This window comes from Phodopus roborovskii, unplaced genomic scaffold, assembly GCF_943737965.1.
Source record: "Phodopus roborovskii unplaced genomic scaffold, PHOROB, whole genome shotgun sequence".
Classification (NCBI taxonomy): domain Eukaryota; kingdom Metazoa; phylum Chordata; class Mammalia; order Rodentia; family Cricetidae; genus Phodopus; species Phodopus roborovskii.
In genome coordinates, this window is record NW_026125489.1 from 7,355,417 (window position 1) to 7,373,786 (window position 18,370).

Genomic DNA, 18,370 nt, shown 5'->3' on the forward strand with positions numbered 1-18,370 from the left:
TCCCGCTAAACCCTGTCTGTGTTACCTCCTTTAAGTTGCTTTTTTAAAATTTTGTATTCACTCAAAATATTTTTAAATTTACCTTTTGCCATTGTCTTTAGTAGCGATTTTTAATGTTCCTGCTGCTTGGGTTTTCCAAGTTTCCCCTTATAGCTGAATTCCACTTTCATTTCCCAGGGCTCAGAAAATGAGCTTTGCATGATTCAAACCTTCTAAATGTGTTGAGGCTCATTTTATTGTCCAGTGTATGGTCTGTTTTGGACAATGCTTGGTGTCTTCTGGAGGTGGATGTGTGGAAAGAAATTTCTATAGATATTGAACAGGTTCAATTTGTAAACACAATAATTGGATAACCACTAGAAAATAAGAATAACTAGACATTAAAAAAAATTTCAAAGGTTGACTCAAAATGTCAGAAAGGACAGCAAAACCCAAAGTGTTTTAATCTCTGTGGGGAAGCTGCATAGAACACCTGCGTGTGAACAAATTATAAAAAGTAAAAATCATAGCTCATGTTTGGGAAGGGGTGTGAATATTGGTGATTGATAATATGTATATATGTATGTGTGTGCAGGCACATGACAATCTGAAACTTTAATATAAAAAAAAGAGTAAAAACAATAAACCAGGTATATCTATCTGCAGAAACTAACAGCATTACATTTACCCATAAGCTTTCCTTTTCATATTTTACTATTTTTAATGATAACTAAGAATACTTAGAAGTACATAGTCATGTCTTAAGTGAATACAGTTATGTTTGGATACTTTTCACAGGCATGAATTTATGATCATTTCAGTCTGAGGAAATCAAGCTTTAGAAATGGACATTACTAATGAAGTATGTATTTCCATGGTCTCAGGGTGAATGAACATTGGAGACACAGATATTTCTATACCCTTTACTTCTATTGCAGGAGCAAGCTTCAATCCTTCTGAGCATCGTCATCGCGAGCTGCAGTTTCTCAATGCATCGCCCAATGTAGAGCGTGTGTGTAACGAAAAAGCCCCTGCACCTCTGGTACAAACCCTTTCATAGAGATTGAATGTGCTGGTGGAAAGATGCTGGATGCACGGGCAGTGTGTGGAACTAGGAACGGGCTGCCTCTCCTTTTGTATTTAGTTAAGGTCTGTAAACATGTGAGGAGTAAGTGTTGTCTCCTTCCAGTGCCTATGGGAACCGAGACTTAGAGCTACCAAGGAGCTGTGAGTTTCTCGCTCATTCTAACTCTGCTCTATTTCCTTTTTCTGGCTGATGTTTAATGGAGTTGCTAGGTTTTTGGTTTTTTGATTACAACAAATCATTAGTGACTTTAAGCTTTACAATCCACTTACCACTGGCTGTAACTGACTGTTGGCACTGATGCTTCGCTGCCCCCAGTGGACATGGAAGCCATATCTACAAGGAAATGGATACTATTGGGTGAAGTGAGCTTTCTCCTAAATTAGACTTTGCTCTGCAGCAGCTTATAGTCTCGCGGGAAGCTATCTGTTTCTGTCGGGGTTCTGCTTTTCCTAGGCTTATAAAGTGGAATTACTTAATATAAATTTCCTCTTCCAGGAACCAACCAGTGTCTCAGCGGATAATGTTCTTGTTCCTGAACATAATGAGAAAGGTAAAAAAACAAAACAAAACAAAACAAAACAAAAAACCAAAAAACCAAAAACAAAACAGAAACAATCACATCACAATTTAATTACATCATACTCCCATATGAGTGAGTTTGAAGGGGAAATAATGAATAATCGTACTGTTTATATTCCAATTTAGTGTTGTATTTTCATAGGTATTAAATGTTTTAAAATTTGATAGACACAGTCTTAGTGGATGACATATTGTTATATAAGGATCCACTGGCTGAAGTTGTCTTTATAAAACACACTAGTACATCAATCAAGGGAAAATAAGAAATGAGTTTGCCACAGGCACCCTGAAACAGGAAAAGTAGGGGAAAGCATCATCTCCACCATAACCATCATCATTATTGTCATTATCATCATCATCATCACCATCACCATCATCCGTTGGCTAATGGAGAGCATAGAGGGACTTTGTTAGCAGTATTTCCTGTTTTTTGTGCACAATAAGAAAATGTTCAAAAATTTTTGTTGAGCTTCCCATAGCTTCAGAAGTTTTCGCAGATGTGCAGGCCTTTTTGAGATAATTGTTAGGTAATGCTGAGGGTCAGAATGGAAATCCATTTGTCTTTCATATTAGCTTCCCTACTTTATTTGTAGAGATAATGGCTTAGTTCCACCCCGGAGTCATTCTGATAAAACTTAGAGGTCACCTAAGGCCATTGGCTAGTCATTTCCACCACCTTTGAAGACTCTCTGGCTAAGTGAGACTTAGGAAAGGCAGACCAGGTTCTGAGTCTTTAGTGCTGATATCTAAATTAAATCGTAAATGTCTTTAGAGCCTGTGTGTAGGAAAACAGTTAAGAATTAGGCTCTGCTTTAGCTATGCTTTTTTATTTTTTATGTTTATCCTTTGTAGCTCTGGGGCTTGAACTTCCCTTGCGGAGTGCTCAGCCAGCTCTCTACAGCTGAGTCACACCTCTCTCTTTTCACATCTGCATTGGGTTATCTCTAGATATCTTCACCCAGCACCTACTCCGGGTGATCTTTTCAAAGGTGAAGTGTCTTCATTTACTCTGAGGAAACCAGCTAGGTGGTTAGAGGCTGTGGCTGACAAAAAGCTTCTCTATTAGCCATGCTGGGGAAGCACTGTTTAGTCATCCCGGGAGTCCACTAGTTCAAAAGCAAGGCACGGACCGAAGGACAAACCGATTTCTAGATTCATGGCCTCAGCTAAGCGTCTTCGGTTAATCTCTTTGAAGATAAAAATCATGCTGCCGTTCAGATATCTCAGAAGTCCCACCCTGTATTGATGGATGAGAGCCAGACCCAAGCGAATGCCCAGAGAACCCTTGCGGGCTTCACTGTGGCCTTCCAGGACTGGCTCACAGGCCTTCTGCCCTGATGATGTGTTTTCAGTATACACACCCCACTTGGAACAGTGGTGTTGGTTGTTGGAAGAGATGGCTCATTGTCTCCCCCTTTCTTCCCTCCTAAGGAACACTGCACAAACCCTCTATAAGCTTCCAGAATGTCATAGAAGGAACCAACCATTTCCACAAAGACTTCCTAATTGGGGAAGGGGAGATATTTGAAGTATACAAGGTGGAGATTCAAAGCAAAGCCTATGCTGCTAAGTTGTTTAAACAGGTACGGAATGAGTTACTGTCACGGACGTCAGCTCCAAGGACTTGCTTGTATCTCATACGGAAATGTGTTGCTTTGCACTAGCATCGAAAGGGCGTACATTTGAAAATAAAATTTCACAAACGCAAATGAGATGTTTGACCTTGGGACGGGGTTGAGGCTGAGAAATGACTAAGGCACAGATGCATGTTCTAAAGGGGGAAGCAAAACCTCTCATCCCCACATGTGTGGTATGAGAAAGGCTTTTCTAGAAGCCATTCATGGCCCCAGGAAACTTTAATGAAACCCAGATTGGCTGGGTGATGTGGCTTTAATCTCCAGAGCAGGGAGCAGAGGCAGGCAGATCTCTGTGATCTCAAAGCCGGCCTGGCCTACAAAGAAACTAAGGCTACACAATGTGACCTTTTCTTAAAACACACAAACAAACAAACAAAGGGGGAGGGGGAACCAGATTGTCCACACCTGCTTAGTCCCAGTAGTCTTCTCCCATAGCCTCAGAGCTGTGTATGCTACAGATGACCGCGTTTATGGATGATCTTTTAGCAGAGCTCAGGAAGGCAAGGAAGAAGAGACTTTGGTAGGAGTGTGCCAGTTTTCTGTCACCACCACAGACACCTGCCTGAGTTCACTTCAGCAGGAAAGGCTTAAGTTGGAGGGATTTCAGGCCATGTTCAGTTGGCGTCCTTGTGCTCAGGCCTGTGGTGAGACAGAGCACTGTAGTAGACCTAAGGAGAGGACAGCTGCTCAGCTCATGATGGCCAAGATAGGGGCATGGGGAGAGGGCAGGGACAGGCGTAGCCTTCTAGAACACAGTCCCATAACCTAATATATATATATATATATATATATATATATATATATATATTATATATTCAATATATATACTATATGCAATATACAGTACACTATGTTGTGTGTATATACATACATATAATATATATATATATATACACATACACACACACACATACACACACAAACTGTGTGTGTGCACACACATGTCTGCCTGAGGAGGCCAGATAGATATGGACAATGGGAACTGAATTCCAGTCCTCTGCAAGAGCTGTATTTAGTGATTGTTTTGTAGTTGTATCCATTGGAACTGGGTTTTGCATTTTGGCAGATTGTGTTTTTCTATAGTGATCTCCATTTGTTGGAAAGAGAAGGTTCTTTGTTGAGGGGTGAGAGCTACACTTAACTGTGGCTATAAGGACAAATATTTAGAATGTAGCCAAGGATTACACTGATTTAGTAAAGTGGCTGTTGTAGGCTCTCCTCCAAAATCCAGATTTACTAGTCCTGGGCAGTTGGCTCGGTTTCCAGTATCAGGAATGACTTTCCTCTTCTTGAGCGGTCTTAAGTCCAACTAGAGAGGTGTTGGTTACCACCAAGTTTCCCTATGGGTCCTCAGGGCTATCTAGTCATGCTGGTCATTGCTGAGACACAAAACATTTTTGGAGAAGTTTCCAACAGGTGCCTGGTGCTGAGAACGTAAGCTAAGGCAAAGCCATTGGGGAAGGCAAGGGAGTAAAATGAAATGGACCAAACCTCGTTACTGGTGTTGAGGCCTGGGAAGTACAGAACAGATGGTATCTAAACTGATCCCTGCTTGCCGTTTATGTTTGAGATGCTTTTATGTAATTATTAAGCGAGTTCGTCAATGCCCTTAAATTACATTTCGTGTCAGTAATCTCATATAGACACATTGAGATTCCTGAGACTGGCTATCTACTGGAGGAAATCAGATTGTAAAGCCGTTCCGGATGTTAGGATATTGGCCCTTGGGACCCTGTCGAAGCCAGTTTTTTGCTGGTTGGTTGGTTTTAACTGTCAACAAGTCACTGGTCCCACTGGCATACTCACATGTTTGAATTCTAAGGCCTCCCGGAAGGGTCTCTCCAGTCTTCCCGCTACAGCGGCTACCAATGTGCACGCTCCTTTGGAAGTTTTCTCCAGATTTACTTTGGGGTGGCACACCCTTGCCTCTTTGGCTCTGTTTTCTTCTCTCTTGGTTGCATCCCATTGTGTTGCACGGCTTTCATTGACCCAAGTCAGTTACAACATCACCGCCTCGTTCCCTGGTAACAAAGTCTTCAATGCACTTCCCACCAGAGTGACAGACTTCCTCTTGAGAACTCTCATCTCTTTGTGCATCCCAGAGCCTTATTGCAGGGCTATCTGTCATTAGTCCTTGCTCAATGGGTGTTGGATGAGTGGCTTAAAGGAAGGCCATACAGGTCATTTTCAAGAATTCAGCAGTATAAAGTCCTGTTGTACCTGGTGACCCTACAGTATAGCTCCCTCTTAAGACGGAAAGTGGAAGTGCAGGTTCCCCCCCACACACCTTTTTTTTTTTTTTTCACCCAGCATACACAGGCAAATGGAAGACATAATCATACCAAGGCCCCTTAATGAATTAACTACATGCTTTTGTAAAGGAATGCATTTTGAAACACTGGGATGGTGCCTTTAGTGGCATTTCTCAAGGGACTGGAAGTGGAGATTTTATCAGGTGGTCAGATCTGTCCTTCTCAACTCCACTGAATGTCCAGTCACCTGGACATCATCTTACAATTGTTGGTTTGGACTTGGCAGGTCTTGGCAGCAGCTCCGTGGAAGAGCTAGTGTTCCTCAGCAGTGTCCAGCCCACATGAAGTGTTTTGTTCAGAAATGCCAGGTTTTGTAGAGACACAACAGAGGTGCCTTTGTTTAACAAAAACAAAACAAAAAAGATAACAAACAAAAAACCTGTGACTGAGAAACAGTAAGCGCAAGGGAGAGACCTTGTCTTCCTCAGTAGAGTTACAAAATGTGGGATGATATGAAGTAGTCCTTGGAAATGATTAGCCAGTCAGGTTAATTGTTTTTAATTCAATTCGGACAGTGGTACCCAAAATTCCTCTTAGATTTCTACAGCAATAGAGATCAAAATAGTTGAATTTCTAGCAAGTTGCAATTGAGGACCTTCTAGCTAGGACCTAGGAGCATCTTAATGCAACATTTTAATGCTAGAAACAAGGAACTTGAGATCCAGGAATGTATAGTGACACAACATTGATGGCACGAAGGACATGCCATCTACTACCCAAGTGCTCAATACAATGTTGTTGAAGTTATTTATTCAATTCTCATATGCCTAGACTTTGGCTAGATAATGATGGTGGTGGTGGTGATGATTGTGGTCATGATAATGGTGATGGTGATGATGATGGTGATGGTTGTGATGATGATGGTGGTGGTGATGATGATTTTGGTGATGATAATGATGGTGGGGATGATGATGATGATGGTGATGATGATGGTGGTGGGAATAACAATTGGACAGTCTACTGTTTAGACCCAGGCTAGCCTCAGTCTCACAGAGATGCATCTGCCTCCTTCACAGAGATGCATCTGGCCCCTGAGCAGTGAGATTAAAACCCTGCACCACTTGTCTAGATTTGAAACTTTGTAGTGAGAAGTTATAATTTCCTTTGACAGTAAGCACATCTTTTCAAAATTAATGCAAAAATAAATTTGAATGGACATATACAAATGAGCCACCTCTTAAAATGCTAAAATAGTAGAAGTTTACAAAGAACACAGGTAACATAATTGTGTGTGTGTGAGAGAGAGATCAGTAAGGAGTTGCTATCATTGTAGAATTTTCCATGAATACACAATACTTTAGAATTTATGTAAATGTCTGAAACTGGTTTGCTTGAATATGAGATTTGCAACATGGCGGCAGATTGCAGGAAAACTTTCAACTCAAGAGTAATGGTTTTAAGTCTTGTCTGGGAGTTGAAACATTTTTGAAAATCTGAGGAATACTAAGGACTCTCTCCCTGGGGGGGCTTGGGAGTGGGGGCTCAACTGTGTCAAACAGGGAAACTCCATAGACAAAGACTCTCAGAAGTAGAGAGCTAGCTCCTAAACCCTTTTCTTTTTCTTTCTTGTACGACGTTCAGGAGAAAAGACCGCAGTTTAAGAAGCACTGGAAGAGATTTCTATCAGAACTGGAAGTTTTACTCTTGTGAGTGCATTTTGTTCATCTTGGATCTTACAGCCGTGTTTGGCCTGGCTGGCATTTAATTAATGTGGGTTGGATGTTAAGAACATTGGGTACATCTGCTTTGGTGTGTCCCTTAAAACAAACTTCAAAATAGAGCACTTCCTTGATTCATTTGGACACATTGAAACAAGAAATTGTAAGCGGGTTAAATTGTGTGTGACTAACACTGCTGAATAGTAACTCTTAGCATGACATGCGTGCCCCCTTCCCCTCCCTCAGAGAAGTTTCAGTTGAGAGACTGTTTCATCTGAGTGGCTGTCTTCAGAAAGAGAGTTTTAGACAAAGAAATCAAGGGCTTTTGATGTGCATATGATTTTCCTGGGAATTCATTCATGAATCTGGGAGTCCCGGGATGACAATTTTTAAATGTCTTCATTTCTATAGAACTTCTTTGTAAGGGCAGCTGTGCACCTTTTGCCAGTGGAGGCCGCTAACACTGGGGAACTCACCACCCCTTGCAAACAGAAGATGCTTTCCCCTGGTGTTTTTGGAGCAGATCTTCAAGATGGAGAGGAAAGTAGGGAGAGAAGCATTATACTACATCCTGTCCCTTGTATGGCCAGGGCCAGGGACTAGAATTAGAAGCTAATATTAGTGGCTGATAAAGTACATTCAATCCAGATGCTGTGATGATAGATTTTTACGGTTCCACTTGTTTATTTGTGAAGGTGAGGTTCAGACATCTCAAAATCTGAGAAGCACAAGCGATAAATAGTTTGGTTTCTTACTTCATGCTTTCCCACAAAAGGCAGCACAGCACGGTGGATCAATCTGCTTCCTGCCACGTTCTGTTCTGTGCTGCTCCCAAACGTCCTTCTGTTGAGAGGTTTAAACATCACATCTTGTTTAACCCACGAATGCTGCACAATGTCAAAGAAAAGAAGAACATTGCCAATGCCAGTGTGAAAGAAATTTTGTTTTAGGGTTTAGGGCCCAATACTGTCAGATGCTTTATTTAAATTTCTGACGCATCAACCAAGTCAGTTTTTATATGTGTTTTAAGACTTGTTCTTTCCTTAGCACCATTCCTTGAAAAGATGTTTCTTTCCCCTTTGTTTGTGCATTTTTTTTATATCTCCTAATCAGGATTTTAGCTAATGATGCATGTATGGATTGGGTTATCTTTGGAGCCCCCATTTTGTGCCCCGGACAGGTGGGCCTGCTCTCTGCCAATGCATACTGATTTGGTTACTAAAGCATCTCGATGCTACTTTAAATGTGAGCTCTGCTTTCTCACATTACTTTGAGTGTTTCAAGTCTTTTATGGTTTCATATGGGTTTTAGGGTTTATCTTGTAGTGGAAAAAAAATGTTGCAGTTTTGGTAGTGATAACATCAAACCTGTGGCTTACCTTGGGTAGCTTGGACAATTTGGCAGGATTACTTCTTGTAATGCTCGATGTCAGATGTATGTTCCCAATTGCTGGTGTGTGTCTGTAATTCTTTTCCCAATGTAGTTTTAAGTGCACAGATCATTTATCTCTGTAGTTAAATTTATTCCTTAGTGTTTTATTCTTCCTGATGTCTTAGGAACAATGCTCCTCATTCTTTATTCAGGTAGCTCATTGTGAATGTAGAGAAATAACACTGATTTTACGAGTTGATTTTGTATTGGAAGAATTTAGTGAATTCATTAGTTCTAGCCACTTTTTTTTTTTTTGGTAGAGTCTTTCAGGTTTCCTACATAGGAGATCATGTAACAAGCAAACCGAGACAATGTAACTGCCCCCTTCCTACCTCAGACACCTTCCTTCCTTTTTACTTGCTTACTTGCTCTAGTTTGGATTTGCATTGCAATGCTACATATAAGTGGGTATGGACTCATTCCCACTCCTTAAGGAAAACACACTTGTCCCGGTGAGTAGTCATTAGTTACCAGTTTATCATACATATATAGCATTTATTATATTGAGGTGCCTTCTCTCCACAATTCATTGAGAGCTCTGCCTTGAAGGGCTTCTAATTTTGATAAATGCGTTTCCTGCATGTATTGAGATGATCACGTGACATTTTTACCTTTACTTGGTTAATGTCACTTTGTGCGGTTTGTGCTATTCTTGAATCCCAAGGGTATAATTCTACACTGTCAGGTGATATGGTCATAAAAAATAATATGTTAAGTCTCTGAGGGTCCATACAATGTCTTTTGTCATATTTACTGCCATTTTCTCATTCTTCCTAGGTCTACCCTTTCTACCTTCTCCTCCCTATCTACCAAACTTTGAGCTTTCTTTTCTTTCCTTTTTTAATCCAATTGTTTGGTTGGCTTTGGTCTTGGAGACAGGGTTTCTCTATGTAGCCTTGACTGTCCTGGAACTTGCTCTGTAGATCAGGCTGGGATGAAACTGGAATCGTGGAATGCTTTGCCTTTATGATGTCTCCTCTCTACTGCTTTCCAAGAGACGCTTCTGTTTGCATTATTTTTGGTTGCAGGAGAACCAGCCAGCCAGTGGTACAGATTATCTGTTTAAGCAGCTTGGCGTACCTCCTCAATTTATTACTAGCCCACTCTTTTCCATTGTATAATCTGAATCATAACAAAGTGCATGGATCCTGTTCTCGAAACGTTTTAAAATGAAAGTTTTTCCATGTTATTTGTGTATGTGTTTATAGATACAGATGTACACACATAGGTGTTGGCTCATTTGAGGCAAGAGAGATAAAGTAGTCACCACCTCCCCCATCATACCAGATAAATATATATAAATTGTAAATCTATACATGTGTATTAACAGAGTATATTTGTGTTTGTAGGAAATCTGCTACCAAACAAGCAAATTATAGACCTTTATAAGTAGAGCAATTTTTTTACAGCTCCATTTATTTTAATGTTCCCAATCGTGCCCAAGATGTAGTATGTAGTCAGTATATTAAACCGAGCTCACAGTCTTTGCATATTTCACGTTCTGCAGTTACCTGGTGCATTTGCACTTTAGTTGCTGCTGCTAAAGACACCTGACAAAAAGGGACTTACGTAGTTGAAGGCTTGCTCTGGCTCATGGTTTGAGAGTGCAATCCATCATGGCAGGGAGTCACAGTAGTAGGATGGGGTGACTGGCATTAGAGTCCACAGTCCGGAAGCGCGCAAACATGAGTTCTGTGGTCTGCTGGCCTTACTCTTTTTATTCATTTCTGGACCCAGGTCCACAAGCAGCACTTTCCCTTGGTGACCCTAATCTAATAAAATCAACAGTGAAAATTATTTGTCACACCCGGCGTGTATTGATCTCCATAAGGCAAAGGCATCCAAGGGTTAGTGTTTATTCTGGTTAATTGGTCAATACTGATTGGGACAAGAGCCTAAGAGATACATAGTATACTAATGTAGAAATCTGTAATTTAAGGTCAGTGTCATAGTTTTCTACTTCAAGCTACTATTGTGTGGATTTTAGATAACAAGGCAAGCTTTGCAAAGACATGGCTAACTCTTTCCTGCTGGCCACTGGGTTTCAGCCAGCACCTGATGTAGCAATGCCCCATTGATGAATGAGTGAAGACAGCCTTCTCTAACCCTGGGAACTTGTCATTTACTTGCTTTGTATCTTTAACCAGATAGATCTCAGCGGCATTGCCATTATTTGCTTAACAAAACACATTGCCATTATTTGCTTAACAAAACAAAGGTGTGACACTGTTTTATATCAGCGAAAATAGCTGAAGATGGGATCATGTTTTCCTTTTTGTATGAAGTTCTCCGTATCCCAGACTTTAGGAAATCAATGCTTCCTCAAATGCCCACCTCCTATTTTAATCTATTGCTTTTATTTACATGCCAGCAGTCAGCTAAAAGGGGTGGAGCGTTCCAGTGAAACTACTAGTCTCTAGGCCTAACTTAGTCTCCCGTGGGAACTGTTCCTGATTAGCGTCTTGTCTTGTCCACCTTCTGTCTGATTTGATGATTTCAAACCTTCTTGTTCAAGGTTCCGTCATCCCCACATCCTTGAGTTGGCTGCGTATTTCACCGAGATGGAGAAGCTCTGTCTGGTTCATCCATACATGAGCAATGGGACGCTCTTCGATAGGCTGCAGTGTACCGTAAGTCGTGGCTACCGATCCCTCAGGTCCTTTCACCTGCTAAAGCCTGGGCTACAGGGGAGCTGTTGACTCTGGAGGGAGCTGAGAGGTGAGGTGAATGCACATATGGGAGAATATTCAGGAATGGTTCCCCAGGGAAGCAGAGGACCTCTCTGGAAGACTGCCTGGATACATGAGTTGCTGGGTTCTGTGTAATATTGCCAAGTATTTGCAAGCGCGTTTATTAATGGTTTGTGACAGTGAATCGTCATTCTCTTAGCATGTGGTATCTAGGTGGGCACAGAGCTGGGCCGACCAAAACCAGGGTCTCATGCACACTAAGCAAGGATCCTACTGCTGGACTGTACTCTGGGCCCACTGGCTGCAGTTTGACTAAACTGACGTCAAAACCGTTGGGTATTTCCCTAAGCGCGTGCTTCTCAACCTCCCTAACGCTTCCGTCCTTGAATGCAGTTCCTCGTGTTGTGCTGAGCCCCAGCCATAACGTTATTTCATTGCCCCTTCATATCTGTAACGTTGCCACTGCTACAAATTGTAATGTAAATATCTGACAACCAGGGTATCTGATAGGTGAACCCCGCGGGAGTCGAACCCCACAGGTTGAGAATCCGTGCCCCAGAACCATGAGGAAAACCCATTTGGAATTAAAGATAGGTTGTAGCAAATTGAAATATCAATTCACCTCTCACTCCACTTTGCCATCTACCGCTTTGGTAGCATGCACTCCCATAGTGGATATATAGGTAATTCGCACTAAGAAAATACAACCAAACCAACTCCTCTTGGCTTTTTGTTTGTTTTTAGGATAACACGGCCCCACTTTCCTGGCACATCCGAATCGGTGTATTAATAGGAGCATCCAAAGCCATCAGATACTTGCACAACACTCAGCCATGCTCAGTCATCTGTGGCAATATTTCCAGGTAACTGATCTGGGAACCTTAGGTTCCACCACAACCCCTTTCAGCACCACAGATGAGTAACTCAAAATCCTGTCCCCTTTGCTCAATACTCTTCCCGGAATGTATACGAGTGCAATGAGAATACTTGTCTTACTATGGAAATCCTTACCCTTTTCTTAATGAAAAAATGTGTTCACCAGATTTCTAAATACCACGCTGTATTAGCCTTTCAGAGAGAAAAGCTGAGGCTTAGAGAAGTTAGGCATTCTCCTTAGGTCACGGTTTAGGAGGAAGTTCTGGTTGGTTCCTAAGGTCTTCGGATGTAAACATCTAGGAAGCCTGAGCCAGGAGGTGGGAGAACTAAGGAGATCGGGGAAGAGCATCCCTGGGCTCTCCTATTTCAGCTGTTAGGCTGGCTCTTCCTCCATAGCTGTGTCCTGTGCTCCCATCATTGCTACCCAACTCCTAGGTATGTTCCCTGGCATGGAGGGTGAGCCAATGCTGGCTCACAACAGAACAATTGAGTCTCCACCTGGAACTGTGCACGGGATAAGGGAGATGCTGCACCCCAGTTATAGCCCTGCTCTAGGACAGGCCACAGGGCAAGCACCATGGGCTGCACCTGATTTATTGGTATCTTTGAAAAGACATCACAGCTTCCGAGGCTTTTCCATGACATCATTTAGAGCCGCAACAGCCACAATAGACTGACGACCTCTCCACCTGCTCAATTCTGCGGTCTTCCTTTTCTCTACCCACATGTTTGGTTTCTTTGATTCAGTAAACTCCTCAATGGAGAGACTGAGGCTTGTCTTGACACAAGGGAGTAGAAAAATCCTGGAGTCTCTTCCATGGTCTCGGAACATAACAGGAAGCTGGCGCTTCCAAGGCAATGGCCAGGTACTAGCCTAGCTATGTGGAACTATAAAGTTGTGTGATAGCCCAGCTAGACAGACTCTCCAGTGGGTACTAGACAGACAGATGATGATAAGAGATTTGTTTTGGATAGTGTTGAGGAAGAGGTGACACTTGAGTTGGAAATAGAGCTGATCACATATTTATTTTTAGCTGGGGGAAGGCCTGATGGATGTTTGCTATCTGGCTGTTGGGGTTTCCTAGTGCGGTAGGGGCGGGCTCATCCTAGCACTTGGGAGGCCCAGGCAGGAAGATTGCTATGGGTTTGGCGGACAGTATGAGATGCAGAATGAGATCCTCCTAGACAGCTTCTCTCCTGGGCAGTGGTGGCGCACGCCTTTAACCCCAACATTCTGGAGACAGAGGCAGGCAGGCAGATCTTTGTATGTTCAAGGACAGCCTAATCTACAGAGTGAGGACAGCCAGGGCAGGTATACAGAGAAACCCTGTCTCAGACAAACAAACAAACAAAACTACCTCGCTCAAAAGAAGTAATTCTCAAAGGCTTCAGTACTGAAGACATGGCACCTACAGTGGTCCTATTAGTAGGTGTTGGAACATTTAGGAAGTGGACAGGAAGTTAGGTCATTGTGAGTATCTCCTTGAATGGGGATGTTAGGGCTCTAGACCTTTTTGAACCTTCTCAGCCACCATGGGGAGAACAAACCTCTTCTGCTCCTACAAGAATGTTTTCCTGCCACAGACCCAATGTCATGGGACCAGCCAACTATGGACTGAAACCATGAGTCAGAGTAAATCTTTATTCTTTTTAAATTGTTTCTCTCCATTATTTTATGAGTGAGAGACAGCTAACTGCCATGGCTGGTTTTCTGGAGTCTGAGGATTCTAATGTAGCCCATCCATAGACTCCACCCACAGGGGTCTCTCCCACCTGCAGGGCCAGCAGAATAATGATCCGTGGGAGACAAGAAGGCAGTTCCGTTCGACATGACTAAGTAGCTGGTGTTGGTTCAAGCTTCAGGAGTCTGAGAGTTTATTTGAGGCATATTTAAGCACAGAACAATTTGGCAAAAACTTTCCTGGTGATAATTAACTGGATCTCGGCTTCACAAAAAAGCTCACATAAATCTCACTGAGGACTTCACGGAACAAAGTAAGCTAAACAAAGATCAGACATGACTACATTGAAACACTTTGTAAAGTACATGTCACATCTTCCAGTAAGACGGATTCTATGGATTGACTAAGAAAGCCAGCCTATGATAAAGGTCTGGGCAAGGATCTGGCATGGTCTCCTGCCACACAGATGGCGCAAAGGTCATCAGGTTATTGCCACACCCTCTCCCAGCATTCTGGGAGGATAACAGGTTATATATCCTTTCCTCTGAAGGAGCAGCCATGTGTGTTTAACATTCCAGAATACCCTAGTGTTGACCTACATGCACAAGGACCTCTGTGCCTCCTACATGTGCACAGGCGTGTGTCCAAGAGTGAAATTCCAGTGTCTTGGACAAGTTTTTGGGAGTCATACTTTCACATAGTTTCATCACTGCCTCTGGCTGTTCCAGAACAAATCAAGCCCCTTCACAGCCATGAACTCACAGCCGTCCTGCTGAACAGGTAATGCTGTTAGCTAATGCCAACTCCAGCTACAGGCATCGCCCTCTTACTTAGTGATAGGTACACCTGTGACCTAGGAATTGGAATGAGAACAGTTGGGTTCATTTGGGCCACCAAATGCCTGTCAGATGATAACTGCACCTGTCCACAGCAGTATGAGCCAAATGTGAGTTGGCTGACCTAGGCCACCTTCCTGCGTCTCTTAAGAGACCCCTTCCCTTCACTTGGAATGTAGACCTTGCTGACTCTTTGCCCATTGCAGAGTCCAAAGCCACAGCTCTCCTGCCTCTGGCATACAGTTTGAAAAGCCATGATTGGGAAGGACAGCTTCTGGCAAGGGAGCCATATGCATTCTTGACTGTTGGCTCAAAGATCTGTGTTGAATAATAGTGGAAAATGGATAATTGTTCTTTCCTTCTCTGTACTGAATTTGAGACTAATGGATCACAGACTTTATTAGCAACCATTGACACTGATTAATATCAGTAGCATGAAGCAACCCAGCACAATGAATATAAGTGAGATTAGTTAGAAAAAGCCAAACCTAAGTATTAGGTAGCACATAATTATAACATTGTATTACTGCATATTTATTTTTAAAAAGTATTACTGTAAAGACAACCAAAATATCAACAAGGCTTTGCCATTATGGCTTATTTTTTGTAATGTTTATGATTTTCTTCCATTTTATCTTTATAAAGCAAATTTAAACTAAGACTAAGAAAGATGACTATGCTATGTTTTCTCTCATGTATTATATCTGTATTTTAAAAAAATGTGAGAATACAAGCAGGAGAAAGTAACCTTGGGGTGTGGAAGGGCTAGTAATTTCAGTATATGTGATTGAAGTAGATCGTGTACATATAGGAAAATTTTATAATGAAGTCCAATTCTTTGTACACTTCATACATTCTAATAAAATACATAATCCAACTTTAGAAATGTTTCAGAATTGTGTTATACTCTAAAAGTAAAACTAAAATTTATGCTGGTTATGGTGGTACATGCCTTTGACCCCAGGAAATAGAGGTAGGAAGAGCTCCATGAGTTCAAGGCCAGCCTGATCTTACTTTGTGTAGGGACAATCAGGATTACATAGTGAGAACTTGCCTCAAATGTAAGTAAATAAACAAACAAAAAATTTTAAAGGATAAAACCCCCAACAATTTGTCATCAGCCTTTCTCTCTCAAACCAACTAACATGAAGACGTTCCATTGTCTAGAATTAATTCTACTATTAAAGGCTTCAATATCTTACACATTTAGGACTTTTAAAGATAAAAGCAGAAACTGGAAAATATAGACAAGTCATTAAGGCCTAAGTAAGTTACACACACACACACACACACACACACACACACACACGCACGCACGCACGCATACGCACACACACATGCACACGCACACACACACATATGATTATATATCATCACATATCATTACATATATTATACTATGTATTATAATATAGGTGTGTTAGTAAGAGATATGATGACCACATCATATAAGCAACTCTTATAAAGGAAAACATTTAACTGGGGCTGGCTTACGGTTTCGAGTTTAGTCCATGTTGTTGTGGCAGCACGCAGGCAGACATTGTGCTGGAGAAGGAGTTGAAAGTTCTACACCTTGATCTGGAACAGGAAGTGAACTGTGTTTTACACTGGGAGTAGCTTGAGCATAGAGGATCTCAAGGCCTACCCCAATAGTGACATACTTCTCCATCAAGGCCACACCCACTCCAACAAGGCCACAGCTCCTAATAGGGCCACTCCCTATCAAACCACCACAGTATGATTTAAAGATTATGTATGTATGTTTTTAACTATCAAAGGTCAAAGTTCAATACAGTGCTATCAAACCCCTACTTAGAGCTAGAGTTCTCTTGGTAAAAGTTAAAAGTACTGGCTTAAAAGAATGAATGTATATGTCTAAGCAGGATTCATTTACAAGCATTTGGTTTCTGTCCAAGCTTTTTATGCCTATTACACAGACATTAAAAGTACCTGACTGGTATCACTGGCCTTTTGTGTGCTCAGTGACCATTCTTGAAAGCCTATGCTATGGATAGGGGGATTAAAATTGAAACTATTTTGCCCTTTAAGGGCAATTAGGTCCCAGTGGTCTGGAGATCATGTCTCAAAATGTGCTGCCTCCCTGCTGAGTCAGGTAGGCCATGTAGACCCTACTGGGTAGACTTTAGAGGGTGTTTATGTTACAGAGAAGAGGGTCAACACAGAGGGAATTTCTTTAATGCTTGCAAACAAGCCACTGCAGGCAAAGCCTTTGACTTGCTCCCACCTAGATGCAACAACTGGTAAAAAGAACACGGGAAGATCAAGTAAGTTCTTAATTCACCTTGACAGGAAAAAGGTTAATTCGGGCCACCTGAATGATCTTAAACACCCAATTAGGAGAGTATAATCAAAGATAAAATGATTGATTTTTTTTTGTTTTGTTTTGTTTTAATCGTCCAGGAAATCACACTCCCCAGACCTTAGGCTTAAGACTGTAGGGCATCTTACTTAGACAGCTGTTCCTCATTAATGATTTCTTTCTTGATAAGAAAAATGCTGCTCAGATATAAGACATCATAACCATGGCTCAACTCAACACTCAGCATGTACCTGAAGGGAAGACAGACAGACAGACCCACTGTTGTTTTAACTCAAAACTCAAATGATGGTTAAATTTCCTCTTTTTCTCTCCCCTTTCTCTCCTCCTCCCTCCCCCTTCCTCTCTCTTTCTCTTCCCCCTCTCCAGAAGCTGTCTGCAAGTGACCTCATGCTATTTTTTTTTAATGTTTTTGAGAATGAAGATTGTGAGGGCTCAGAGTCAGAATTTCATGTAGCCTCCCCAAACCCTCCCACCAAATGAAAACTGCCAAGTCATTATTCAGCAGCCTGGCGTCTAGCTCCTTTTGTTTAAATGAAATGGAACAATGCTCACCTGGTCCTTCAGAGGAAAGGAAGGCTGATGGTGTAGGCAGGTAGGCAGTGCCCAGAATATCCATGTTCAAACTCAGGGTCTGGTTCGCACTATCCAACCATTTCCCCCACATTCCCATCTAGTCCCAGCCAAGATGACTCTTTGCTTTCTACTTCTTTCTCCTTTTAAATTATCCACACTTGTTCTGTGCTCTGTCACAGACCTAGAGGTTGTGGAAGAATAGCATGACCCCATATCCTTTTAAACCCAGGCTTGCTTTTGTCCTGTGTCTGCATTATGAGGAGTTCAGACAGCTTGAGAGTGGCACCTCTGTCTCTGGAGCCTGCCTACCCAGCAGCTGCCCTCAAGTGCAGTTCTGAAGTGTCCCCCTTCTACAAACTCTCTCCCCGCACTTCCCTATGTCAGTCCCCTTTTTGCAGCCACTCAGTGATGTCATTGTCCGTGTCTCTGATTTAGAGTGTGGCCTTTCACATCACATATTCATCTCTTCCACCCCTCTCTTGTATTATGACTTTGGGATACTTCCTTAGTTGTTACTCTGTGGCTGGTGGCTGGTGGCTGGCCGTGTGACTGTGTGACTGTGTGACTGTGTGACTGTGTGGCTGTGTGGCTGGTGGCTGGTGGCTGGTGGCTGGCGGCTGGCGGCTGGTGGCTGGCGGCTGGCCATGTGACTGTGTGGCTTGTGGCTGGTGGCTGGCGGCTGGCGGCTG

At 42.3% G+C, this 18,370-nt stretch overlaps 1 protein-coding gene across 1 annotated transcript in view; it reads left to right on the top strand.

Annotated features, from left to right (window-relative positions):
* Positions 1-18,370, top strand: part of Irak3 (interleukin 1 receptor associated kinase 3) — a 53,150-nt gene that overhangs the window by 18,396 nt on the left and 16,384 nt on the right. The window contains 6 exon segments of the mRNA XM_051176180.1: positions 918-1,021; positions 1,562-1,616; positions 3,077-3,228; positions 7,176-7,240; positions 11,199-11,313; positions 12,118-12,236. Coding sequence (XP_051032137.1) covers positions 918-1,021; positions 1,562-1,616; positions 3,077-3,228; positions 7,176-7,240; positions 11,199-11,313; positions 12,118-12,236 — 610 coding nt within the window.